The sequence below is a fragment of the Symphalangus syndactylus genome, chromosome 20, assembly GCF_028878055.3.
Source record: "Symphalangus syndactylus isolate Jambi chromosome 20, NHGRI_mSymSyn1-v2.1_pri, whole genome shotgun sequence".
NCBI lineage: Eukaryota > Metazoa > Chordata > Mammalia > Primates > Hylobatidae > Symphalangus > Symphalangus syndactylus.
Window position 1 is genome coordinate 60,996,377 of NC_072442.2, and position 24,121 is coordinate 61,020,497.

A 24,121-nucleotide genomic window follows, 5' to 3' on the forward strand; every position below is an offset into this window, starting at 1 on the left:
AAGATGCCCGCGGTGGGCGTGTCTTTCTCCCACTGTCGCAAAAGCTCCCCGCCCAGGTCTTCGTCCCCCTCGGAGCCACTCCGTCACCTCGCTATGCCGTAAAGCGAGGCTCTCGACCCCGTGTCCTTCTGTTCTCACCGTGGTCGTCCCCAGCTCCTAGCACGGGCTGCTTCATTGCCCGGCAGTGCCGTAAAGCATACCTGGCCTCAGGCCCCGGTCGTATCCCTCAGAGTGTCTGCCCGCCGCGGTTGCCACGGTGCCGCCAAGCGCGGCTGTCGCGCTGCCCCGGTGTCAGAGGAGATGGCGGCGGGGTCGGGTGGGAGTGGGGGCTCTGGGGGAGGCCCTGGACCGGGGCCGGGCGGGGGTGGGGGCCCCAGCGGGAGCGGCTCGGGACCGGGGTCCAACGGGGGTCTGGGCAGCGGCGGGGAACTGCACCCGCGCACTGGGCGCTTGGTGAGCCTGTCGGCCTGTGGGCGTACAGCGCGGCGGCAGCAGCCGGGCCAGGAGTTTAACCACGGGCTGGTGTTGAGCCGAGAACCCTTGCGCGATGGACGCGTCTTCACCGTCCGCATCGACCGCAAGGTGCAGCGCTGGTACCGCGGAACCGAGATGTGGAGGGTGGTGGGAGGCGTCTAGAGGGAGACGGGGTAGGACAGCCAAGGTAGCCCACATCGCCGGGCACCGAGAGGGAACAGAAAGACCATAGAGCACCAGGGGGCGGTCAGGAAGACAGTATGAAGCAGAAACATTCAGTTTGAAGAGGACATTAAGAGCTTGAATTTTCTCAAGATCCAGAACCAGGGAAGGGACACGAGGGCTAACCCACTAGAATGGCTGGGAACAGACCTCCTGGTACAATTTCTTGGGCATGGAGGATGGAGAGATATCAGAGATGTGATGGCAAGTGAAGAAAGATGTCAAGGAACGAACAAACCTAATCCCAGCCCTTTGGGAGTCCAAGGCGGGCGGATCACTAGAGTCAGGGGTTCGAGACCAGCCTGGTGAACGTGGTGAAACCCCGTCTTTACTAAAAATACAAAAATTAGCCAGGCATGGTGGCGCGCGCCCTGTAATCCCAGCTACTCTGTAGGCTGAGGCAGGAGAATGGCTTGAACCCTGGAGGCAGAGGTTGCAGTGAGCTGAGATCATGCCATTGCACTCTAGCCTGGGCAACAGAGTGAGTGAGACTCCATCTCAAAAAAAAAAAAAAAAAACAGAACAAACCATTTAAGGACACACTCACAGGCTGTGCCAGAAAGATAGGTGAGGAGAAAGATCCAGAGTGAGGGAGGTGTGTGTGATTCAGTGAAGAGGCCAGGCTCACAGAAAAAGAACTTGGAAGGAGATTGAATCTGGGTAGAGCCTGATCTTTGGAGAGAATTAGACCGGGGAAGGGAATGAGTGATACACAAGAGCAAGAGGTGTGGGTATAGGAAGTAGGTGAATTTGGATGGTTGGAGAGCCAGAGACTAGGAAAGTTAGAGGAGGCAAGAAGCTGGAACCAAGGAATTTGTGCTTGGCTTGGAAAGGAGTGATGTAGTAAACGCTGAGTAGAAAGCAGAGTTGCTAAAGGAAAGCCCAAATAATTACCGAGACAGAGTCCAGGAAATCACTGTCTGCATCTCTGGATTAGTGTTCCAAGAGACAGAAAGCCAGCTAGCTGTCTGAGAGGTGGGAAGATATGGTGGCCTGTGGAATGGGGGGTGGCCCATTCTAAGCCTCTGCCCAATACCCCTATCCCAGGTCAACTCCTGGAGTGGCTCCATTGAGATTGGGGTGACAGCGCTGGACCCCAGTGTGCTGGACTTTCCAAGCAGTGCCACGGGGCTGAAGGGGGGCTCGTGGGTAGTGTCGGGCTGCTCTGTGCTGAGAGATGGACGCTCTGTGTTGGAGGAGTATGGTCAGGACCTGGACCAGCTTGGCGAAGGAGACCGCGTGGGCGTGGAGCGCACAGTTGCTGGGGAGCTTCGGCTCTGGGTGAATGGGCGGGATTGCGGTGTGGCTGCCACAGGCCTGCCCCCTCGTGTCTGGGCCGTCGTGGACCTTTATGGCAAGTGCACCCAGATCACCGTGCTACCCCCTGAGCCAGGCTTCAGCCCCCCTACTCCCATCCCCACACCTCCCCTCGAGCCCTTGGCCCCCACTGAAGACTCTGCCTTGGCTGAACAGGGGACCTCTGCAGATGAAGGTGAGAACACAGCTAGGGCAGTGGTGGTGGGGTGGGGATGGAATGGGGGGAATACAGTGACAAGACAGGCTGGGTGTGGGCAGGGCCACCCTGATCCTCAAGTCTGTTGAATGGGCGAGCAGGAGCTAGAGGATGGGGGGGTCTCCTGGCTATAGGCCCTGAAGCAGGGACTGAACCCTTATTCCCCTCCCATCCCACCTGGTCCCCAGCCTTCATGGTGTCCCCAGCGCAGGCCCGGCCGGAGACGTTTCCTAACAGCCTTGAGTCGCATAATGGTGAGGGCTTTGGGGAGGCCCTGGGAAGGGGAGTGGGAAGTGAGGTGGACAAGGGAGGGCCCTCAGGAGAAGGGGTAGGGAGAGAGACACCAGGTCTGGGGGTGTAGAGCCTCATCCCAACTTCCCAGCTTCCTTCTTCCATCCTGCTGCTGTAGACTTTGCCAGCATGGAGCTGTCTGAGGTGGTGAGCAACACCATCCTGTCTGCCTACAATGGAGGGCTCCTGAATGTGAACCTGAGCTCCCCACCGGCAGGGGAAGGCCTGGGGTCTAGTGGTGCTGCCACCTCGCCCATTCTCACTTCCAACGATGCCCTGCTCTTTCATGAAAAGTGTGGGACCCTCATCAAACTCAGCAACAATAATAAGACAGCTGAGCGCCGGCGGCCCCTGGATGAATTCAACAATGGGGTTGTCATGACCAATCGCCCACTTCGGGACAATGAGATGTTTGAGGTGTGCAAAGTCCTGTGGTCTGGTTGGTGCCTTACCCCTGGGAGCTAAAGATGGGGCTCGACCCTTGGTGCTAGGAGGGTGGGCCCTGGGGAAGAACCAAGGGCTGAAGGTCCCTTTCTGCATTTACATTCCCTGCTTCTCCCTTCTGTCCCTCAATGCCAGATCCGTATCGACAAGCTTGTTGATAAGTGGTCAGGCTCCATTGAGATTGGGGTCACCACCCACAACCCCAACAGTTTGGAGTACCCAGCCACCATGACCAACCTCCAGTCAGGTACCAGCCCCGGGCAGGGGCAGGGGTGCAAGCCTGGTGTTGCTGAGGGGAAGGAAGCCCCGTACCCAAACCCAAGTGTCCACCGTCACCCAGGCACCATCATGATGAGCGGCTGTGGGATCCTGACCAATGGCAAGGGCACCCGCCGGGAGTACTGCGAATTCAGTCTGGATGAGTTGCAGGTGAGGGTGGGGCACAGATCCTTGGGCCACTTTCAGCAGAGCCACAGGCACTCTCTGTCCCTGCCAGGGCACCAAGCAGGGTCTCCTATGTGACCTAGAGCCAGTCCCTGTATCTTCTACCTAAAGGTTCCTTCCTAGAAGCCTGAGTTGCCCAAGAGTTCAGCACTCAGATTTTGGAGTCAGATGGTTGAATTCCTCTTACTGTTTTCCCATTTGTAGGGGAGAACCGGGGCAAGAAGCTTATCCTCTTTGATTGCTCCCCCACCTCCTGCAATCTCTAAAATGAGCCTATGAGTAGTACTTATTCCATAGGTTGAGACTTGTAGAAGCTGATGTCTGTGAGGTGGTTTAACTCAGTGCCTGGCTTACGTGGAGCATTGAGGAAATGTGGAGATTGTCATGTCTGGAAAACAAGGACCCAGGACCTGTCCTCTGGGGTGGTCTGAGACTCTGGCGAATACCTTCTGGAGTTGTTCCTGTGTGGAGTGGGGTGCTGACCAGGCCTCAGGACTCCTCTGAACTGTTTTTCTTCTTTGATTAGGAGGGTGACCACATTGGCCTCACAAGGAAGTCCAACTCTGCCCTACACTTCTTCATTAATGGTATCGATCAGGGTAAGGGCCGCCCAGAGAGAGTCTCTGGGCCGGGGCTTTCGGTGGGGCTGGGACTGGGGGCTGTACCTCATCCTCCTGCTTCTCTTTGGTGCTTGGTCTCCCTGTGTTTGACTTTCTCCCCTCATTCTCCCTGCCCACTCCCACACCCCCGTACCTTCCTGCCACAGGAGTAGCGACCCCCTTGACGCCCCCAGTGGTGTATGGTGTGGTGGACTTGTACGGGATGGCAGTGAAGGTGACCATCGTCCACAATAACAACCACAGTGACCGTCTCCGCCGGAACAACGCCATCCTGCGGGCGCTGTCCCCCGAGGGTGCTCTCCGCCGTGCTGCCCCTGCCGCCCAGGCAGAACCTGAGCGCCTGCTCTTCCACCCCAACTGTGGGCAGAAGGCAGCCATCACCCACGAGGGACGCACTGCCCTGAGGCCCCAGTATGGCCCATGGGGTGGGGAGAAGCCTGAAGAAGGGATTCTAATGGGAGGGGGGCGGGGCAAGGAAGTGGAAGGCAGAGGGAGCCTGGTGGGGGCAGCTTCCTGGAGGTTGAGCTTTAGTTCTTTGGCTTGGGGCAGTGAGTGTTCTTTGGCTTGGGGCAGTGAGTGTTGGCAGGCATTGCTGGGCTAAGCCTTTGCACATTGAGAGCATGTGTTGGGGATCTGACTCTCCACTTGCTGTGCCCTCAGTGCCACCGATGACTTCAATCACGGCGTGGTGCTGAGCAGCAGAGCCCTGCGGGATGGAGAGGTGTTCCAGGTGCGCATCGACAAGATGGTGGACAAATGGGCTGGCTCCATTGAAATTGGTGTCACCACCCACAACCCTGCCTACCTCCAGTTGCCCTCCACCATGACCAACTTGCGCTCTGGTGAGCTCCCAGGAAGGGCAGGGACAGGATAGGGTTTTGGGGGGAAGCTATCCCCAAAGCCCTGGCACTTGTTCTGCAGCTCCTTTTTCACTTGTCATTCTTGTGACCACTCATTCAGTGGCTAGAGAGTGTCCCATGGGCAGGGCTGTGGCTGTCTTGGAAGCTGCAGAGTTTTCTTGTCCTGCTCAGGGAAGAAATCTAGTCATCAAAGAAAAGGCAAGGTGGACTGTGGGCTCGGGAGTCCTGTGGGCGCTGCTGTGGAAAGGAGCCCCGCATTTCCCCTCATGTCCCCTACTGCTCCTTGTCCTCCCAGGGACCTGGATGATGACTGGGAATGGGGTGATGCACAATGGGACGACCATCCTGGATGAATACGGGCACAACCTGGACCGCCTCAAGGTGGGAAAGTGGGTGCGCCGCCTGGCGGCCACAGCGGGCATCACAGACACCGCAGGGCTGATGCAGGACCAGCCCCGGCAGGAGCTCTGCCTGACTCCTCACGCCAGCACCCCCTTCTTCCAAGGCAGGGGACACGGTGGGCGTGGTACGGCGGGAGGACGGGACTCTCCACTTCTTTGTCAATGGGATGACTCAGGGCCCTGCTGCCTGGAACGTGCCCCCGGGCGTCTATGCTGTCGTCGATCTCTATGGCCAGGCGGCCCAGGCCACCATTGTGGACGACGTGGGTGAGGGCCGGGCTGGGCTGGGGCCGGGGGTTAGGGTGGCCTTGGGAGGTCTGAGAGACACCTAGAGACCTGATAGGTGATGTCCACTTTTACAGAAGTGCCTCCAGTTCCTGAACCACTTCCTGAGGGGAACAACCAGGTGTCTCCAAGCTCTCCGTCCTCAGGGGCCGGGGGCTCTGACCTGCGCTTCCACCAGCTGCACGGCAGTAACGCAGTCATCACTAATGGGGGCCGCACTGCCCTCCGCCACAACTGTCGCAGCGAGTTTAATGACGCCATTGTCATCTCCAACCGGTCAGTCTCTCAACTTTCATGTCTCCACCTTCCTCCTGCCCAGCCTCAGCCACACAAGTAGAGCCTCTCTGATCGCCAGTCTCCTGGCAGGGCCCTGCGGGATGGAGAGCTGTTTGAAATTGTCATTCAGAAGATGGTGGACCGCTGGTCAGGCTCCATTGAGGCTGGTGAGGGGCGTCTGTGTGTGCTGGGGGCTGTTGGATGTCTGTGCCTTAGAGGATCAGCCTTGACTTACCCCTGCCTCCTCCCAGGAGTGACTGCTATTCGGCCTGAAGACCTGGAATTCCCCAACACCATGACAGACATTGACTATGACACATGGATGCTGAGGTTGGGCTTCCTGCTTTGGGGACCAGCTTGGGGCTGGGTGGAGCTGGCTGGGATCAGGGAAGCAAGGTTTGGGCCTGTGGTGGCTGTGGGTAGTGACAGACCTAGGGGATCTACCTGTCCCCTCCCCTTGGATTCTGGGAAGCCCTGCTTAGGCCCACAGGGGCTCAGTCCTCCTTCATCTTAGGTAGTTCTTGCTTTTTCCTAAGGGGATCCCAGGGACAAAGGAGATAGGATTGGGCCTTACACCCAGATCAAGACACCAGCCCAAGCCATTGGAGGGTTCTGACAGACAGGGAGTGGGCAGGGGCCAATGTGAAGTTGAAGTTGGCAGGCTGACTCACCCCTTCTGCCATCCCCCTAGTGGTACAGCCATCATGCAAGACGGTAACACGATGCGCAACAATTACGGGTGTGACCTGGATGCGCTGGGCACAGGTGCACGCATTGGCATGATGCGAACTGCCAAGGGCGACCTGCACTACTTCATCAATGGCCAAGACCAAGGCGCTGCCTGCTCGGGCCTGCCTCCGGGTAAAGGTGACTATGTGGCTTTCAGCCTGCCACCCTCAGCCCAGACCACCTGGCTGTCAGGCTTCTGACCTTCCCTCTCCTCCCCAGAGGTGTATGCGGTAGTCGATCTCTATGGCCAGTGTGTCCAAGTGTCCATCACCAATGCCACCGGCCCCATGGACAACAGCCTGGCGACCAGCAACACTGCCACCGAGAAGTCCTTCCCACTGCACTCCCCAGGTGCGGCAGCAGGGCGGGGGCTGGACGGGCTCTGCTTGCCTGCTGTGCACCTGAGGAGTAGGGTTTCCAGGTTAGAGAGGCTGTGCAAAGACGGTTTGCTGGGGTAGCTGCCGGCTCCAGGGAAGGGACAGCCCACGGTGGCAAGCAGCCAGTGAGGGGGAGGTTACACCTGGTACTTAGAGCCTGGACACTTCCCTGCTACCAAGGGGCCAGGACACTGTAAGCTGAGCATGCCAGGTTTGGAAATGGGCCTTGCTGTGGTGAAAAGAGGTATCAGGGCCGGGCGCAGTAGCTCACGCCTGTAATCCCAGCACTTTGGGAGTTCAAGGCAGGTGGATCGCTCGAGCGCAAGAGTTTGAGACCAGCCTGGGAAACACGGCGAAACCCCGTCTGTACCAAAAATACAAAATGTAGTGAGATGTGGTGGCATGCACCTGTGATCCCAGCTACTTGAGAGGCTGAGGTGGGAGGATCGCTGGATCCCAGGAAGTCGAGGCTGCAGTGAGCCATGGCTGAGCCACTGCACTTCAGCCTGAGTGACAGAGTGAGACCCTGCCTCAAAAAAAAATACAATAAAGAGGTGTCAGGAGGCCCTGAGGTATAATGGCAGATGGCAGATGCAGTGTTGGTGTCCCCATTTCGTTTCATCTGAAAGCTTTGCTCTGTGTTCTGCCTGAAGCTCGCTGCCCCAATCCTACCCCTTCTTCTGGTGCCATCTTTTCACAGTGGCTGGCGTGGCTCACCGATTCCACAGTACTTGCGGCAAGAACATCACTCTAGAGGAGGATGGCACGAGGGCAGTGCGTGCCGCTGGCTATGCTCACGGCCTTGTCTTCAGTACCAAGGAGCTGAGGGCTGAGGAAGTCTTTGAGGTAGGCCATAGTGATGTGACAGAGGGGCTGCGAGGCCCATCACAACAGGGCCTACTCATGTTTTCTCTGTCTTATAGGTGAAAGTGGAGGAGCTAGACGAGAAGTGGGCAGGTTCCCTGCGGCTGGGGCTGACCACACTAGCACCAGGGGAGATGGGACCCGGGGCAGGCGGTGGTGGCCCAGGGCTGCCTCCTTCCCTGCCAGAGCTCCGGACGAAGACCACTTGGATGGTATCCAGCTGTGAAGTGAGGCGTGATGGGCAGCTCCAGAGGATGAACTATGGCCGGAACCTAGAGAGGCTGGGGGTGAAGTGGCTGGCTCCAGGGACAGGGGAGGGGTTGGGAGTGGAGGTGGCAGGGAGAGGGGGGCTGAACATCATCTGTCCTTGTCCTACCTTGGTCCTAGGTGGGGAGCCGTGTGGGTGTTCGTCGGGGGGCAGATGACACGATGCACATCCTGGTGGATGGAGAGGATATGGGGCCTGCAGCCACTGGCATTGCCAAGGTAGACCTGAATGCTTCCTTGGGTTCTGGGAGGATGGTTGAGGTCTTCTGCTGATCTCTGATTTTCTGGGTCTTGTGTGCCTCCCAGAACGTGTGGGCTGTGTTGGATCTCTACGGGCCAGTCCGCAGTGTGTCAATTGTCAGTTCCACGAGGCTGGAGGAGTCAGAAGGCACCCAGCCTCCTTCCCCCAGTTCAGACACCGGCAGTGAGGGCGAGGAGGATGACGAGGGCGAGGAGCATGGCCTGGAAGTAAGAGGCTGCAGCATGGTCTGCTGTGCACATGGATGGGCAGTTGCTGGGCTGTTGGATGCCAGGCCTTTTCTGGGTTCTCTGATCGTTGGGTGGAGGCTCACACTCAGGGTCTGTGCAAAGTCCAGTGGGGTGGGTTGGTCCTGGCATTGGCAAGCCATGCAGCTCAGTCCCTTCCTCCACACCAGGGCCAGAATGAAGTGGGTCTTATACCCACCACCCTCGAGTTCCTGGAGAACCATGGGAAGAATATCCTTTTGTCTAATGGGAACCGTACGGCCACACGGGTGGCCAGCTACAATCAGGGCATCGTTGTCATCAACCAACCTCTGGTGCCCCAGCTGCTGGTCCAGGTGGGTTCTCTCTCCCTATCCCCAGCTTCTCTCGCTCCACAGTGACCCATGGCCAACCCTCCTGAAAGGCCTTTTTGGGTGGAGAAAAAGAAAGCAAGCCACTTGGATGAGCTTCCTAGGCATTTATTCATAGCCTGTAATGGGGGTCATCAGTCAGTTACCACGAAGTCCCTACCTGGTGATTGGTGAGGGAAGCAGTAGGGACAGGCTGGAGGAGTCCAAAGGAAATGCCTGATCCTATATGTGGGAGCAGAGAGGGCGTTCCAGAAGAAGGTGCCTTTTTGCTACAAACTGAAAGATATGTGAAAGTTAGCCAGGTGAGCCCGGGTGCGGTGGCTCATACCTGTAATCCCAGAACTTTTGGAGGCCAAGGCAGGCGGATCGCTTGAGCTCACGAGTTCGCGACCAGCCTGGGCAATACAGCGAAACTGTGTCTCTACAAAAAATACAAAAATTCGCCAGGCATGGTGGCATGAGCCTATAATCCCAGCTACTCGGGAGGCTGAGGTGGGAGGATCGCTTGAACCTGGGAGGCAGAGGTTACAGTGAGCTGAGATCACGCCGCCGCAGTCTAGCCTGGGAGACAGAGCAAGACCTTGTCTCTAAAAAAAAAAAGAAAAAAAGGCCAGGCGCAGTGGCTCATGCCTGTAATCGCAACACTTCGGGAGGCCGAGGCGAGCGGATCATGAGGTCAGGAGATCGAGACCATCTGGCTAACACGGTGAAACCCCGTCTCTACTAAAAAATACAAAAAATTAGCCAGGTGTGGTGGCAGGTGCCTGTAGTCCCAGCTACTCGGGAGACTGAGGCAGGAGAATGGCTTGAACCCAGGAGGCGGAGCTTGCAGTGAGCTGAGATTGCACCACTGCACTCCAGCCTGGGTGACAGAGGGAGACTCCGTCTCAAAAAAAAAAAAAAAAAAAAAAAAGAAAACTAGCTAGGCGAAGGAAGTCCTAGGAATAAGAATCCTTACAGATCCTTACAGAGGCAACAGCAAGGTCAAGGCTCAAACAGCGTTTTGTTTTTGTTTTTGTTTTTTTGAGATGGAATTTAGCTCTTGTTGCCCAGGCTGGAGTACAATGGCACGATCTCGGCTCACTGCAACCTCCACCTCCCGGCTTCAAGTGATTCTCCTACCTCAGCCTCCCAAGTAGCTGGGACTACAGGCATATGACACTATGCCTAGCTGATTTTGTATTTTTAGTAGAGACGGAGTTTCACCATGTTGGTCAGGCTGGTCTCAAACTCCTGACCTCAGGTGATCCACCCGCCTCAGCCTCCCAAAGTGCTGGGATTACAGTGTGGGTCACCGTGCCCGGCTGATGGTTCTTTTTTTTTTTTTTTTAAAAAAAAAAAAAAAAAAAAGAGGGAAAGAAACAACTAAATTAGCGTTTTCTGGTCCTTCCAAGCATAATAAAAGGCAGCATCCCAGGCCACATTCTGGGAGGTGCAGTATTCCCTCCCTGGCTGGGGTGGGGAGCCTGGTTCTTCCCAGGAGGCTGTGATTATGGAGTAGTTCTTTCTTCCCCAGGTGCGGATAGATTTCCTAAACCGACAGTGGACATCTTCCCTTGTCCTGGGAGTCATCACCTGCGCGCCTGAGAGGCTCAACTTCCCTGCTTCTGCCTGTGCCCTCAAACGGGCAGCCTGGCTGCTGCGGGGCCGTGGGGTCTTCCACAACGGTCTCAAGGTGAGTAGGAGCCAGAGAGAAGGAACGGGACCAGGTCTGTGAGTAGGGAAGGGCTGGCCAGAAGGGAGAAGTGGGCCCCTAGCCGTGAAGGTAGGACCACAGGTGTAAAAGGGGGACGCTAATGGGCAGGCAAGGGTGAGTGGCATTGCCTGGTCAGTCTTAGGCCTGCTGCTTCCTGCGGTGTCTCTGCCATTGAGAATGTGCCAGTTTGGGGGAAGGGGAGGGGCTCTAGGTAACTACAGTGGGAGGAGAGCCTCGGCAGTGGGCAAGTGTGGAGGCAAAGCCAAGGCACTGGCAGCAGGAAGCAGAGCAAAGGGCGGAACAGCTGCTGCAGTGGAGTCTGACCTCTGGAAGACAGCCGGTCTCTCCTCCCAGATCTGTGAGAAGTTTGGGCCGAATCTGGACACGTGCCCTGAAGGCACCATCCTGGGACTGCGGCTGGACAGCTCTGGGGGGCTGCATCTCCACGTTAATGGGGTGGACCAGGGGGTAGCTGTGCCAGATGTGCCCCAGCCCTGCCATGCGCTTGTGGACCTCTATGGGCAGTGTGAGCAGGTTAGTGGCAGTGGGGGCAGGGAGGAGGGGTGCCTGAGAGTCTGGGCCGTCCAGGACAGGGAAAGTCTCTGTTCCAGGGAGGGATCAGCAGGCCCTGGGGTCTGACCAAGCTCTGTCTGACTACCCTCTCCCCTGCAGGTGACAATCGTGAACCCTGAGCCAGGGTCTGCCAGTGGGAAAAGTGCTGGAACCCAAGGGGACATGGAGAAAGCAGACATGGTGGACGGTGTGCCAGCCCAAAGGACCCAGCTCCTGCCCCTACTCCCCCGCCCCCACCCTTCTAGCCCAGCTCCTGTGACCTGTGCCCCTCTGCTCCCTCAGGTATCAAAGAGAGTGTGTGCTGGGGTCCACCACCTGCCGCTAGTCCTCTAAAGAGCTGCGAGTACCATGCCCTTTGCTCTCGCTTCCAAGAACTCCTGCTGCTTCCTGGTGAGTCCCACAGTCCCCCAAAACTGACTTCATTCCCAGGGCCAGGCCTAGAGCCTTGGAGAGCAGCTGGAGGGTGCCAGTGTGGTTGAGATCAAGGGTGGGAGCCACAGCACCAAGCCTGCTACCCACTGTCCTGCAGAAGATTATTTCATGCCTCCGCCAAAGCGAAGCCTGTGCTACTGTGAGTCTTGCCGGAAGCTGCGAGGAGATGAGGCCCACAGGCGCAGAGGGGAGCCTCCCCGGGAATACGCACTGCCCTTTGGCTGGTGCAGGTTCAACCTCAGGTACATATGGGCAAGGTCATGCCTTTCCCCTACTGTTTTCCCCCTGGAGAAATGGGGATTCCAAGAGGGTGCATGGAAGAAGTAATAGAACTTCCTGTCCAAGGAAAAGCCAGGAAGTGCCAGGAACTTCCTGTCTAAGGAAGAGCCTCGTGAAGCTCCTCCACTGGGGAGTCAGTGGCCTTCGTTCTATCTGCCCCGCTTGTCCACCTCCTAGAGTGAATCCTCACCTGGAGGCTGGGACACTAACCAAGAAGTGGCACATGGCATATCATGGGAGCAATGTTGCAGCTGTACGGAGAGTGCTGGACCGAGGGGAGCTGGGAGCAGGTACTGCAAGGTGGGCTGAGCCTGGTGGGCTGTGGAGGAATAAAAAGGGCTATCCTGACCCAGTTCTCCTCCCAGGTACTGCCTCCATCCTGAGCTGCCGTCCTTTGAAGGGAGAGCCTGGGGTAGGGTTCGAGGAGCCTGGCGAGAACTGTGCACCTCCTCGGGAGGAGCAGCCCCCTCCTGTGCTGCTTTCCCCCTCCCTTCAATATGCTGGGGCGGAGACCCTGGCCTCCAAAGTGCAGTGAGTACTGGGAGGGGTGGGGAGAGGTCTCCAGGGGCTCAGATGGAGAGGGCCCCAGCGCAGCCACTGGGATCTTCATGATTTGCCCTCCCCTTTTCTCATCTCGTCTTGCTAGCTGCCAGTCTCCAACTCAGCCCTTTCTTCATTCATTGAACAAATACTACTTATATACTCTTCTAGTGGACAAAAAAAGGAACCTTGCTCTTCTGGAACTTCTGCCTTTTCTCTCTATAACGTTCATACCTAATAAGTATTATTTATTTATTTATTTATTTTGAGATGGAGTCCTGCTCTGTCACCCAGGCTGGAGTGCAGTGGCGTGATCTCGGCTCACTGCAACCTCCACCTCCTGGGTTCAAGCGATTCTCCTGCCTCAGCCTCCTAAGTAGCTGGGACTACAGGCATGCGCCACCAAGCCCGGCTAATTTTTGTATTTTTAGCAGAGACGGGGTTTCGCCACGTTGGCCAGGATGGTCTCGATCTCCTGACCTCGTGATCCGCCCGCCTCGGCCTCCCAAAGGGCTGGGACAGGCGTGAGCCACCGCGCCCGGCCAGTATTTAGTATTTTTAAAGGTAATAAGTAAGGACTATGGAAACAGAGAGAGAGTGGGGCGGAGACAGCAGTGCGGTTGGTGTGGGCATCTTAAGAAGGTGGGAGAGATTCGAGCAAAGGCTTGAAGAAGGAAGTGAAGGGTGTAGCTGAGCAGGCTCTGGGAGGAAGAGCATTTCAGGTAGAACAGCTAGAGCGAAGTTCCCATAAGGTGGGAGTATTTCCTAGGTACAGCAAGGCTTGTGTGGTTGGAACAGACTTTGCAAGGGGGAGTTGATGGGGTGAGAGGCTTCACTCCCCTATTTTTTCTTGTCTGACAGATTCCGAGACCCCAAATCCCAGCGGACGCACCAGGCTCAGGTGGCATTCCAGGTGTGTGTGCGCCCTGGCTCCTACACCCCGGGACCCCCTTCCGCTGCTCTTGGAGAACCTCCTGACCCTCACTTCAGTCCAGCCGAACTTGAGTGGGTCACTAAGGAGAAGGGGGCCACACTCCTCTATGCCCTGCTGGTACGGGTGGAATGAGGGGTGAGACACCACTACTACAAGCACAGTCGGGCCTCGGGCTCATGGACTCTGAGTGGCGACTGCCTCCACCTCATTCCCGTGACTCGTGGCGTGCGCAGGTGCTGGAGCTTGGCAGCCGCGCAGGAGCATGTAGGCAGGCTCTCAGATGTAGGTGGCAAGTGGCACAGCTCCATGTCCGGAGGCCCAGCACTTCGTCTGATGGGAGGAGCCGGGGGAGCCCAGCTCCAGGCCCTGGTACCCCTCTTCATGCACTGATTTGGGGAACATGACTCCCTTTTACTCCCCTACCCCACATCACTTAATTTATTTCCGTTTTTGTTTCTGGTTACTGTGAATCCCAGAGGAGTCTCTCCCTGTGCCCACATGAAGCTGCTTTTTCCGGGGCCACCGGGCGGGAGTGGGGAAGGGTGGGCGCACGGAAGATGGGGGCCTCTGTACAGTTGTTGCTGACTCTGATTTCTAAGGAGCCAATAAACACCGTCTCAGAGCCTCCGCCTCGGCCTCTCTCTCGCGCGCCCCTCTCCAGAGCCCGCGTCCCCTGGGGTGCCACCAGGTGGGCCCGCGAAATTACAGCTGAGGATGCCAAGGCCAGTCTGCAGCGCTCGTCGCTCGCGTTCCCGGCGACGGGGTTTGTGCACCGCGGGCACCCGTCGCAGCGCGCTTCCGCCTTCTTTCACCCAACCTGTGAGGTCGGCCGCCGCCGTGACTCCGGAAGAACTCGGCCGGGCCGCCGGATGTGACGCGGGGGCCAGGGCGCGCCGGAGCCGCTGAGAAAGCGCAGAGAAGGCGGGTAGGGAGGGCCCGCGTCCGAGCTGGCGGGGCAGGGAGCGGCAGCACCGAGCCGGGGACCCCGGCGCCGCCCGCGCGCGCGGTGAAGCGGGGGCTGCGGTCCCGGCCGGGTGGCGGGCTCCTGGGACACGTGACCGAGGCGGCGAGCGGGCCGGGAGGACGGGCTTCCGCCTGGGCCGGGCACGGCCCCCTCTGAGCGCCCGCCTCCCCGCAGGCCCCGTCGGAGGTCTGGCAGTCAGAGACAGAGCCGGGCGCCCACGGCCCGAGCGCCCACGGCAGCACCATGCCCGCACTCCTGGAGCGCCCCAAGCTTTCCAACGCCATGGCCAGGGCGCTGCACCGGCACATTATGATGGAGCGGGAGCGCAAGCGGCAGGGTGAGCCGGGGCCATAGCGGGGGGACACACAGCCCAGAATGGCTCCTGTACCTCAAGGCTGGCCTCAACCCACCGGCCAACCAGCGCGCCCGCTGCCGAGCGCAGAGGAGGGAAGGAATAGCCCCGTTGTGGTGGGATTTAAGCGTCCTGTTCCATGCTCCAGAACCCTTGAGATGGGAAGGACCTTGGAGAGCACCTGATAAAGCCTCTCCGTTCCCTGTTGCCGCGATGGGGAGCTTGTTCCCTCGAGGCAAAGAGCACACAGGCGTGTTGGGATGACTGGGTTTTGCTGGTTTTCAATCTGTAACGTTGGAATTGTTTTCACTACCCTGCCTCTTCTTCATTCTGCCTCATTCTCCAGAGGAAGAAGAGGTGGATAAGATGATGGAACAGAAGATGAAGGAGGAACAGGAGAGAAGGAAGAAAAAGGAGATGGAAGAGAGAATGTCACTAGAGGAGACCAAGGAACAAGTAAGCAGTCCTTTGAACTCTCCCGGTTTTGATTTCTTCCCTCGACTCTCCCTGCCTTCATCTTCTCTTCCCACCCCATCCCAGATTCTGAAGTTGGAGGAGAAGCTTTTGGCCCTACAGGAAGAGAAGCACCAGCTTTTCCTGCAGCTCAAGAAAGTTTTACATGAGGAAGAAAAACGGAGGCGAAAGGAACAGAGGTGGGATCAGAATGCTAAAAACTGAAATGGGGGCCAAGTGGAACTGGGACCAGGTAGTAAAAGAACCAGTGTTTAATGGCAAAAGAGAAGGCATCTGTCCTTGACTTTGACCTGTCTTCCTTTCACTCCAGTGACCTGACTACCCTGACATCAGCCGCATACCAGCAGAGCCTGACTGTTCACACAGGAACTCATCTCCTCAGCATGCAGGGTGAGGACTAAAGAAACCACCTGATGGGACCGGCCTTCTTGGAGGTCGCAGCCTCCCATTTCAGCATCATGAAGTCCTTCTCCCTTTCTAGGGAGCCCTGGAGGACACAATCGCCCAGGCACCCTCATGGCAGCTGACAGAGCCAAACAAATGTTTGGACCCCAAGTGCTTACGGTGAGAGTAGGATTGGATGCCTAGCCCCTACTACTTCCATCCATGTATCCTTGCCACCAGTATTCAAGTCACAAACATATCAAGCACTTAAGTTTAGGGGGAAACGGGGCATACAGATATATACAAGTCACTGGGTTTCAGCTTTCAAGTTTATAGGTGAGTTCTCATTCTCCCTCCTTAGACCCGGCACTACGTGGGCTCAGCAGCTGCTTTTGCGGGTACACCAGAGCATGGACAATTCCAAGGCAGTCCTGGTGGTGCCTATGGGACTGCTCAGCCCCCACCTCACTATGGACCCACACAGCCAGCTTATAGTCCTAGTCAGCAGCTCAGAGGTGAGTAATAGGAGGGATGGGGCTTGGCCTTCCTCAAGGTCAAAGGAGGAATGCCGTTGAGTAAAAGGTTATAATGGCTGTCTTTTCCTTTCTCAGCTCCTTCGGCGTTCCCTGCAGTGCAGTACCTATCTCAACCACAGCCACAGCCCTATGCCGTGCATGGCCACTTTCAGCCCACTCAGACAGGTGATAACATCCCATGCAGGAGCTCTAGCTCTCTGGGTCCTCCCCTCCGTTTCATTCTCGTCTCACATGCCCCGCTTCCCCACGTAGGTTTCCTCCAGCCTGGTGGTGCCCTGTCCTTGCAAAAGCAGATGGAACATGCTAACCAGCAGACTGGCTTCTCCGACTCAGTGAGTATGGCACCTTGGGAAGTCAGGGTTCGGGATATGTTAAGGGGAGCTTCAGTATGCCTCAGGCCCTGACTCTCTTCTCTGCAGTCCTCTCTGCGCCCCATGCACCCCCAGGCTCTGCATCCAGCCCCTGGACTCCTTGCTTCTCCCCAGCTCCCTGTGCAGATGCAGCCAGCAGGAAAGGTAAGAATGATAATAAAATTTACCTGTCAGAATCCCTACACTAGGGATCCAGAAAAGCAGGATTAGGTAGGTCAGGTGGCCCACATCATCTGGTTTTTCCTTCCTCTTTGGGGGTGGTTATCAGTAGGGTATTAAGTGGAAGGGAGAGTACGCCCAGTGACAAAGCCCTCTTTTCATCACCACCGCCAGTCAGGCTTTGCAGCTACCAGCCAACCTGGCCCTCGGCTCCCCTTCATCCAACACAGCCAGAACCCGCGATTCTACCACAAGTGACCATCAGATTATATCTTCAACACCATGCCCCCCACCCCATCGTGGGTGAGGGTACCCCGTGTGTCCCAGGCCAATAAAATCTACCTGCCACTGCCCCTGGCTGCTGCTGTTTGTGTTGCCTCCCACCCAACTGTCTGGAATAGGTCAAGGCTGCTTGGAGGGTGGGGGGATGGCTGGCAGGTCCACAGCAAGTCAAAGTGATAGACAGCGGGTTCCAGTGAACTCAGTGGCAGAGTTCAGTCTTTTTGTGGCTTCCAAATATGCCCATTTAATTCAAATAAGCAGCTGAGTTGGGGGCTTCATATTAAACTTGTAGTTTTATTCAGGTTTGATTTTAACAAATGTGTCGGGGAGAGAGCCCGCAGGGAAGGGTAAAGCCCATGGGGGCAGGGCCCTCCCAGATGCCTGAGGAGGGGGCAGGTCCCCTCCCCTCTCCTCCTCTTCCCTCCCCATCTAAAGGGGTTTGGGGAGAGACACAGGCAGGGGAGGGGGCTGGTCCCCAGTCTGTTGGGGTGGTGCTCAGGGTAAAGGGCTATGGGCAACAGGGGACCAGACCAGGGATGAGTGGGGAGGGCACAAGGACCATTTGCCAGAATCCACCGCTTTCTGATTCCAGATTGAATTAAAAAAAAAAAAAAAAAAAAAAAAAAAAAAAAAAAAAGACTAAACCACAAGCAGCACCCACCCTCTTCTCCCCCACCAGGGCTGTAGTGTGAGGGGAGAAGAGGAGGGCAGCTTCACCAAGGCCACGGCTTCGCTCGCTCCTGGCCAAGGGAGCTAGGTGAAGGGCAGGGGCTCCCCGACAGATTGAGGGGGTGGGGAAAACCAAAATAAAACGTCAAATAAATTGTGTAGGAGGAGTCCAGCCTAGGACCAGGCCAGAGCCAGGCCAGGCTGGGGGAGGGGGCCTCTGCAGGTTCGGAGGATCACTGCTGCCACCACCGCCACCCTAGGTAGAAGAGAGAAATTAGTAAGACAGGATAATGCCTTCAACAGGAAGGATAGGGAGGACAGGGCCAGGCTAGGGGCAGAAAGTAAACCTGGAACAATTAAGACCAGGGCAGCTCTGCCGAGGACAACAAAATGTGAAAGGGACAGTGAGGGATTTGTCACACTCACCTGGGAGCCAGTTATTTTGCCATGGCCTTGATTGCAACAGCTGCCTCCTCTGTCATGGCAGACAGCACCGTGATCTGGAGGAGCAAGAGGGATAGCCAGGAGATGTCTGAGCTCAGGAAGAAACGTACAGAACAAAGCTGAGCACAAAAGCAGGGAGGGAGGCACCATACCAGGATCTCTTCTCCACAGTCGTACTTCTGCTCAATCTCCTTGCCAAGGTCTCCCTCAGGGAGACGAAGGTCCTCTCGTACCTCCCCGCTGTCCTGGAGCAGTGATAGGTACCCATCCTGGATGCCAATCAGCTGGGGGCAGATAGGGAAGGAGGCTGAAGGTAGTAGGCCCAGGGAGGCTGACCTGACAGTAAAGGCTCTGATAGACAAACTGGACTGATAGCAAACTAATACCAAACACCCTCTCCTGCCATTTCCCTCCTCTCTCCCAGCACAAGCTCTCCTGATCAGTCCCTATCCCCCAACCCCTCCCTCCACCATAAACCGCTAACCCATCCTCATCCAGACCATCTACATACCTGGAAGTCATTCCTTTTGATGTTGGGGACATCCATATTATGAGTTGACGGGCAGATATCTTCATATTTCTTCCCAGTAAAGATGTCAATACCAACCAGATGGACCTGTATGTATGCATCACAAAGAGAAACCCAACCAAACTCTAAAACGGAGGAAATTAAGGCTCAAATTGACCTTGCCCGATGAGGGAAGTCAGACTACATTGCTGGGGCAAAGACTGGAGTGTTGGAATTGAACCAGTCAACTTAAGAAATAGTAAAGCCTCTTAAAGAAAAAAAACAGGCTAAAAAACCACCCTTGAGACTGGGGTTGACAGCACAAGAGAAAACTGCATGGCAGGCTTGGAGAAGACAGTTACCTTGATAAAAGGTAAGATGCTAAGAGTCTAGGGGAGTGGGAGAAGTCTGCGTAAAAGTTTGGAAGTGTTTCCCGGACACCAGGAGAAGGAGGTGAGAAATTGGGAAATAAGGAAGGTAGAAGGGAAAGGCTAAGAAACTAAGAAATGTGAAAGAGCTGAAGAAAAAAAGGACTTGCAGGGAGATCAGAAATAACTATGTAGCTAGAAAATAAGGAAGCCAGAAGAGCACAGAGAAGGATCCAGACACTAGAGAATAACCCAAGATCAATGTCAAGTCAAAAGATGGAAAAACTGATTAAAGAAAAACACCACAAGAAATTCGACAAGAACGAATCAGGTTGAAATTCTAAAGAGACAAGAAAAGTCTGAGGTGATAAGGGAAGTGCTAGCAAGAATGTTAAAACCCATGAAAGTATGGAGGCTCAAGGAACCAAAGGAGAGTGGGATGGGGCAGGTAGGGGCAGTTTGATCCTGCATCAGAGTTCCAAAGGGAAAGCTAGAACCGGGGAACGAAGCAGCAAGGTGATCTGAAAGCTCAGAGTTAACACAGGAGTCCTTCCAGGGGAAGGCCGCATTCTGGTAGAATTGGAGAAACCCTGGGTAATGTGATGGAAACAACCACCTACAACGGCTCAAGGGAAGAAAGAAAAAATGAAAACCAAGAATAAGGAAGGAGCAACTAAATAGCTAGAGTATAAAGGCCTAGGAATTGAAGAGACTGGCACAAAGCTGGAGAAACGGAGGGACTGCCAGAGAATGATGCGGGGACAGAAGGGTAACCACAGAAGAGGCTGAAGACTGGGGAGCAGGTGTAGTTGTCTGAATGGGTATGAAGGCTGAGTGCTAAACAAAAAGAATCAGACAGTAAAAGCAGAGTTAAAGGACGCATACTGGAGGCATGGGAAAGGCAAGATGCGGAGGTGAAATTCTAACCTTGGCGTGGCCGTGCTTGCCAGTCTTCGAAGTAGACATCTCGACGATCTTACATGGCCGGCCTTTGAGCACCACAAAGCCATTCTTACGTAATGCTGAGCACTGCATTGGGAAGGTGGCTGAGGCCCCTGCATCTCCTGTCTCGAAGTCCAAATCATCTGCCATTTTAAGAGGCTTCGATTCCAACTAGAGCCAAGAAGAGAACTGAAGTGAATAAGCATGGAGGTTAACAGGACCTCCAATCTATCCCATTTCTCTCTAGAAACATTTTCCCAACTCTTTATTCCATTACCCACCTAAAATAAAGTCAAAGTTCCTGAACTTAAAATACTGACTGGGCTGAAATATACTCAAGAACTGGTGTGTGTATGGGAGGGTGGAATAGCTGGTTTCTCCCCCATAAATCAAAGCTAAAGTGGTGGCTTGGGAAAGGAAGGCTCTAGGGAACTGGAATGTCAAATCTCAGAGATGAGAAAAGGCCTACTTCCTGGGAGGGGGGAGGACTCAGGTGTTACTTGCCACTGAAACCAACCATCCCTCTTCCCCACATATAGCCAGGGCTATAATTAGGTGAGCAGCTATGATCCAGCAAAAGGGCAGGGCTAATGTGGGGGGGGGAGGGTGGAGACCGGAGGACAAGGCCCCACCCATCTGTTACACCGCCTCCCCCCCCACATCCACACACAAACCAGTCACTGCTACAGGAAACCACAAGGCCTCTTTGGGGGATTCCCGCCTCGCCAACATGCACTTGCAACAAGCCAAGGGGGAGAAAGCAAAGTTGTTTCCGAAATGATCCCCCTGCCAAACACCTCGATCTTGGTTCCCAAAGAGAACCCAGGAACCCAGCCTCTCCTGGAAGGCCCTCCCACTTTTCCCAGGATGCATCTGTCCTGTCGGCTTTTCAGGCCGGGCCAGTACAGTCAGTAGAAAGTGGGAGAGGTGGGGGGTGGTGAATGACAATAAAATGAAAGCAAAAGGTTGGTAGTAGTGAGTAGTAGAAAATCATACTAGGCTAGTAGAGTTAAGGACTTCGAAACCGTGGAACTCCCAAACCAGTTACAACGGGAAGACAGTGACAAGGTGAAGAACGCCTATCACGGTGGGAAACTCATCTGCCTGAGGCTTTTAGGCGCTGTCCACCCGGGCCGACAGAAGAGTTGGGCTCCTGTCCAAATGCCCTCAGTTTCCCCATTTCTCCGGCCTCCCAGCTCTAAGGAGTGCCACTTACACCTGGCTGGCCGCCACACTTCACAGGAGGGTTTTGCAGGAAAGCTCCTGGAGCTCTTGAGGTTGGGAAGCGCTAACATATGCCTGCAGCAAGCCCTCCGGGGTGATCAGGACCCGAGCCTCCGGCTTCTCCCACTCCTCAAAATCCCAGGCCCCCTCGGAACCCCCGCGAGGACTAGCTCTCCCCGCGCTAGGGGCTGCCGGCTCCTGCCGACCATGTGGCCGTTCGGGGCTTCCGGTGGCCGGGACCTGGGGGGAGGGGTCCCCGCGCTGCCATGCGGCCCTGGTCCACGCTCGGCCATGCGGCCTGCGACCCCGAGGGCAGCTTCCCGTGGGGGGCACTTCCGGTGTCGCGGCCGCCCCCTCCTCAGAGACTGCGCCAGGCCGGAGCTACGCCGCCTCCCCTCCCCCCGGCCGGCCGCCAACCCCCCCATCATGCCCTCTCACCGAATAGCCCCCTCCCCCACCTCACGTGGCAGCGCTGCGCCAGGTCCTCAACGGCCCAGGTACCCTTGCCCCGGTGGGCCGATCTGGCCCCTGGCCCTCGCCCCGGCGTGGCCGCCTGGCGGCCTCTCCCGCGTGGCTGCCTCGCGGCTCGCCGTCCCCCGCCCTGCGTCGCTCCAACGTCACCGGGCCAGCCCCAACCGTCACCCCGCGCGCCAAGCGGGGAGCGCGCCCGCGCCTCTTCTCACCTCGCGCCGTTCTCTGGCCGAACCGGTGCGGCGGCGACCGCCGCTCCCCTCTGCCCCCTCCCCGACCCCCGCGCAGTTCCATCTTCTCCCAGGCCCAAGCCAAGGTACCGCGCACGCGCGCCCTGCCCGCTCTCACCTCGCGCGAACGCACTGACTCGACCCCGTCCGCTCGCCGCGAGCCCAACCGCTGCCTCCGAGCCCGCTGCCGCCGCCGCCGCCGCCGCCGCCTCTACCGCCGCCGCCGCTGCTGCACACGGGTCTTAGTACGCAGGCGCCGACTCCCCACTGACCAACCAAGCAGCCCTATGACAGCCGCGCAAGCGTGCTATCTATCTCCTCCGCCCTCCACCCCCGCACTGCGCAAGCGCACATACCCTCCCCATCTCCACCCTCCCTCCCACCTACCCGTCCAATGACGCGCATACGTGACCCCGCCCCTCACAAACCCTGAGCGTTTTCAACTAATCTGCAACGCGCAGGCGCACCCGGTTTTTTAATCTCTTCAACCTCATCTTCCCTCCCCTTGATAGACCGCTCGTCCTACCGGGCAGTCTTTGCGCCTGCGCAATAAGGAGCCCTGCACTCCACACCCTCTAAAGGAAACGCCTGGGTCCCAGAACGCATGCGTGTTCGGAATCCTAAACGCCCCTTCCACCTCAGACGTCGTCTGTACGCTGGGCGTTGAAAAGACCACGCCGCTAGATCACTTGTCTCGTCTAGAACGCATGCGTCTCAGGATACGCCCCACCTCGGCTTTAACTGGACTTAAAACGACTCACACGTTTCAGAAAACTTGCTCTGGGGGGTGGGCCCCTTGTCTTGGAATCAGTCCCTCCAGTTCCACACATGCGCGGGAGATGTTTTTCCGCCCCACTCTTCCTTGCGCGCTAGTGTGGTCGGGTTCCCACCCATCTCGGCTTCACTTCTCTAAATCGAACGCCTATGCTGTGCCATAGAGTTCACCCGGGAAGACAGAGCGGTCCTGCGGCTGACACCATCTTGTTTAAACCCTCAGTCCGTATTGGTCTCTATGGCATCCATAGAGGCCATTCCGCTCTGAGGTCCTCAGTAAAGAAAGATAGTATTACTGTGTTTTCCCCCACTGTGCTCTGCGGTTCCCAAAAGTGTTGTCTACGAGATCCCTTAGAAAAAATTGCCTATAAAAAAGAGTGGTGGGCCGGGAGCGGTGGCTGACACCTGTAATCCCAGCACTTTGGGAGGCTGAGGCGGGCGGATCACCTGAAATCCCAGCACTTTGGGAGGCTGAGGCGGGCGGATTACCTGAGGTCGGGAGTTCGAGACCAGCCTGACCAACATAGAGAAACCCCGTCTCTACTAAAAATACAAAATTAGCCGGGCGTGGCGGCGCATGCCTGTAATCCCAGCTACTCGGGAGGCTGGGACAGGAGAATCGCTTCTCCTGTGGAGGTTACCGTGAGCCGAGATTGCGCCATTGCACTCCAGGCTGGGCAACAAGAGCGAAACTCAGTCTCAAAAACATAAATAAATAATACAGAAATAAAATAAAATAATGGTAGGCCGGGCGCGGTGGCTCACGCCTGTAATCCCAACACTTTGGGAGGCCAAGGCGGGCGGATCACAAGGTCAGGAGTTCAAGACCAGCCTGGCCGGCCGGGCGCAGTGGCTCACGCTTGTAATCCCAGCACTTTGGGAGGCCGAGGTGGGTGGATCACGAGGTCAGGAGATCGAGACCATGGTGAAACCCCGTCTCTACTAAAAAATAAAAAAAAATTAGCCAGGCGTGGTGGCGGGTGCCTGTAGTCCCAACTACTCGGAGAGGCTGAGGCAGGAGAATGGCGTGAACCCGGGAGGCGGAGCTTGCAGCGAGCCGAGATTGCGCCACTGCACTCCAGCCTGGGCGACAGTGCGAGACTCCGTCTCAAAAAAAAAAAAAAAAAAAAAAAAAAAACAAACAAGACCAGCCTGGCCAACATAGTGAAACCCCCGTCTCTACTGAAAATACAAAAAAATTAGCCGGGCATGGTGGTGGGCGCCTGTAATCCCAGGTACTCGGGAGGCAGAGGCAGGAGAATCGCTTGAACCCAGGTGGCGGAGGTTGCAGGGAGCCGACATCACACCACTGCACTCCAGCCTAGGCGACACAGCGAGAGGCTGTGTCTCAAAAAAAAAAAAAAGTGATATGTTAGATTACATTGACATTGTCTTAATCATAGGAGACCGTGAAGCTGGAGACGAGCTATCTTCCCAACTTTATTTTCTTTGCCCTCTCTCTCTCCGCCCCCCATTTCGCTTTTCCCGAAACTTCGTAGTCTTCTTTCAATTCCTGGGTTTCTTGCACTACCTTCATGGCTGCCTTGTTGGATAACGAGACTGAAACAAGCGGCCAGGCGTGGTGGCTCACACCTGTAATCCCAGCACTTTG

At 56.4% G+C, this 24,121-nt stretch overlaps 3 protein-coding genes across 13 annotated transcripts; 2 read left to right on the forward strand and 1 right to left on the reverse strand.

The window, feature by feature from the left end:
* Positions 1 to 105: 105 nt before the first annotated feature.
* On the forward strand, positions 106 to 13,980 carry NEURL4 (neuralized E3 ubiquitin protein ligase 4). Of its 5 annotated transcripts, none has more exons than XM_055255967.2 (29): positions 226 to 582; positions 1,744 to 2,188; positions 2,398 to 2,463; positions 2,619 to 2,917; positions 3,080 to 3,191; positions 3,285 to 3,373; positions 3,915 to 3,987; positions 4,155 to 4,419; positions 4,669 to 4,850; positions 5,164 to 5,249; positions 5,374 to 5,536; positions 5,632 to 5,830; positions 5,921 to 5,997; positions 6,082 to 6,160; positions 6,522 to 6,691; positions 6,779 to 6,910; positions 7,637 to 7,782; positions 7,860 to 8,087; positions 8,188 to 8,286; positions 8,374 to 8,535; positions 8,724 to 8,888; positions 10,420 to 10,578; positions 10,954 to 11,133; positions 11,272 to 11,359; positions 11,455 to 11,562; positions 11,702 to 11,846; positions 12,061 to 12,173; positions 12,249 to 12,414; positions 13,285 to 13,980. In XM_055255967.2, exons 1-29 carry the CDS (start codon positions 301 to 303, stop codon positions 13,487 to 13,489), a joined length of 4,683 nt encoding a protein of 1,560 aa, XP_055111942.1. In that variant the 5' UTR covers positions 226 to 300; the 3' UTR covers positions 13,490 to 13,980. The 5 variants fall into 5 exon arrangements, 4 of the variants coding, with proteins under 4 accessions (XP_055111944.1, XP_055111942.1, XP_055111943.1 ...); XM_055255965.2 differs by having other exon boundaries at positions 230 to 582; positions 6,522 to 6,697; XM_055255969.2 differs by lacking the exon at positions 2,398 to 2,463 and having other exon boundaries at positions 225 to 582.
* Positions 13,981 to 14,023: 43 nt separating this feature from the next.
* On the forward strand, positions 14,024 to 16,948 carry GPS2 (G protein pathway suppressor 2). Of its 4 annotated transcripts, none has more exons than XM_055255977.2 (11): positions 14,024 to 14,282; positions 14,496 to 14,658; positions 15,020 to 15,129; positions 15,214 to 15,326; positions 15,458 to 15,537; positions 15,629 to 15,711; positions 15,893 to 16,046; positions 16,143 to 16,232; positions 16,320 to 16,399; positions 16,487 to 16,582; positions 16,772 to 16,948. In XM_055255977.2, the coding sequence occupies exons 2-11, from the start codon at positions 14,565 to 14,567 to the stop codon at positions 16,853 to 16,855; spliced, it is 984 nt and encodes a 327-aa protein (XP_055111952.1). In that variant the 5' UTR covers positions 14,024 to 14,282; positions 14,496 to 14,564; the 3' UTR covers positions 16,856 to 16,948. The 4 variants fall into 4 exon arrangements, with proteins under 4 accessions (XP_055111952.1, XP_055111951.1, XP_063485611.1 ...); XM_055255976.2 differs by having other exon boundaries at positions 14,081 to 14,282; positions 16,776 to 16,948; XM_063629541.1 differs by having other exon boundaries at positions 14,266 to 14,363; positions 16,776 to 16,948.
* Positions 16,949 to 17,153: 205 nt separating this feature from the next.
* On the reverse strand, positions 17,154 to 22,615 carry EIF5A (eukaryotic translation initiation factor 5A). Of its 4 annotated transcripts, none has more exons than XM_055255978.1 (6): positions 22,497 to 22,615; positions 19,796 to 19,981; positions 18,504 to 18,608; positions 18,145 to 18,276; positions 17,975 to 18,048; positions 17,154 to 17,804 (listed from the first exon to the last, which is right to left on the reverse strand). In XM_055255978.1, exons 1-5 carry the CDS (start codon positions 22,563 to 22,565, stop codon positions 17,986 to 17,988), a joined length of 555 nt encoding a protein of 184 aa, XP_055111953.1. In that variant the 5' UTR covers positions 22,566 to 22,615; the 3' UTR covers positions 17,154 to 17,804; positions 17,975 to 17,985. The 4 variants fall into 4 exon arrangements, with proteins under 4 accessions (XP_055111953.1, XP_055111955.1, XP_055111956.1 ...); XM_055255980.2 differs by lacking the exon at positions 22,497 to 22,615 and adding an exon at positions 21,493 to 21,636; XM_055255981.2 differs by lacking the exon at positions 22,497 to 22,615 and adding an exon at positions 21,473 to 21,491.
* Positions 22,616 to 24,121: the final 1,506 nt, after the last annotated feature.

Excerpts from the sequence above, each read along its gene's own strand:
- EIF5A (XM_055255978.1), bottom strand. The coding sequence starts at position 22,565 with ATGTGTGGAACTGGAGGGACTGATTCCAAGACAAGGGGCCCACCCCCC. Across the intron at positions 18,609-19,795 it reads GCAAGCACGGCCACGCCAAG|GTCCATCTGGTTGGTATTGA; the intron begins GTTAGAATTTCA and ends GCATACATACAG. Across the intron at positions 18,049-18,144 it reads ACTGTGGAGAAGAGATCCTG|ATCACGGTGCTGTCTGCCAT; the intron begins GTATGGTGCCTC and ends TTGCTCCTCCAG.
- NEURL4 (XM_055255965.2), top strand. The coding sequence starts at position 301 with ATGGCGGCGGGGTCGGGTGGGAGTGGGGGCTCTGGGGGAGGCCCTGGA. Across the intron at positions 6,161-6,521 it reads TATGACACATGGATGCTGAG|TGGTACAGCCATCATGCAAG; the intron begins GTTGGGCTTCCT and ends CCATCCCCCTAG. Across the intron at positions 8,536-8,723 it reads GCGAGGAGCATGGCCTGGAA|GGCCAGAATGAAGTGGGTCT; the intron begins GTAAGAGGCTGC and ends CCTCCACACCAG.
- GPS2 (XM_055255976.2), top strand. The coding sequence starts at position 14,565 with ATGCCCGCACTCCTGGAGCGCCCCAAGCTTTCCAACGCCATGGCCAGG. Across the intron at positions 15,538-15,628 it reads TCATCTCCTCAGCATGCAGG|GGAGCCCTGGAGGACACAAT; the intron begins GTGAGGACTAAA and ends CTCCCTTTCTAG. Across the intron at positions 16,047-16,142 it reads TCCTAGTCAGCAGCTCAGAG|CTCCTTCGGCGTTCCCTGCA; the intron begins GTGAGTAATAGG and ends TTCCTTTCTCAG.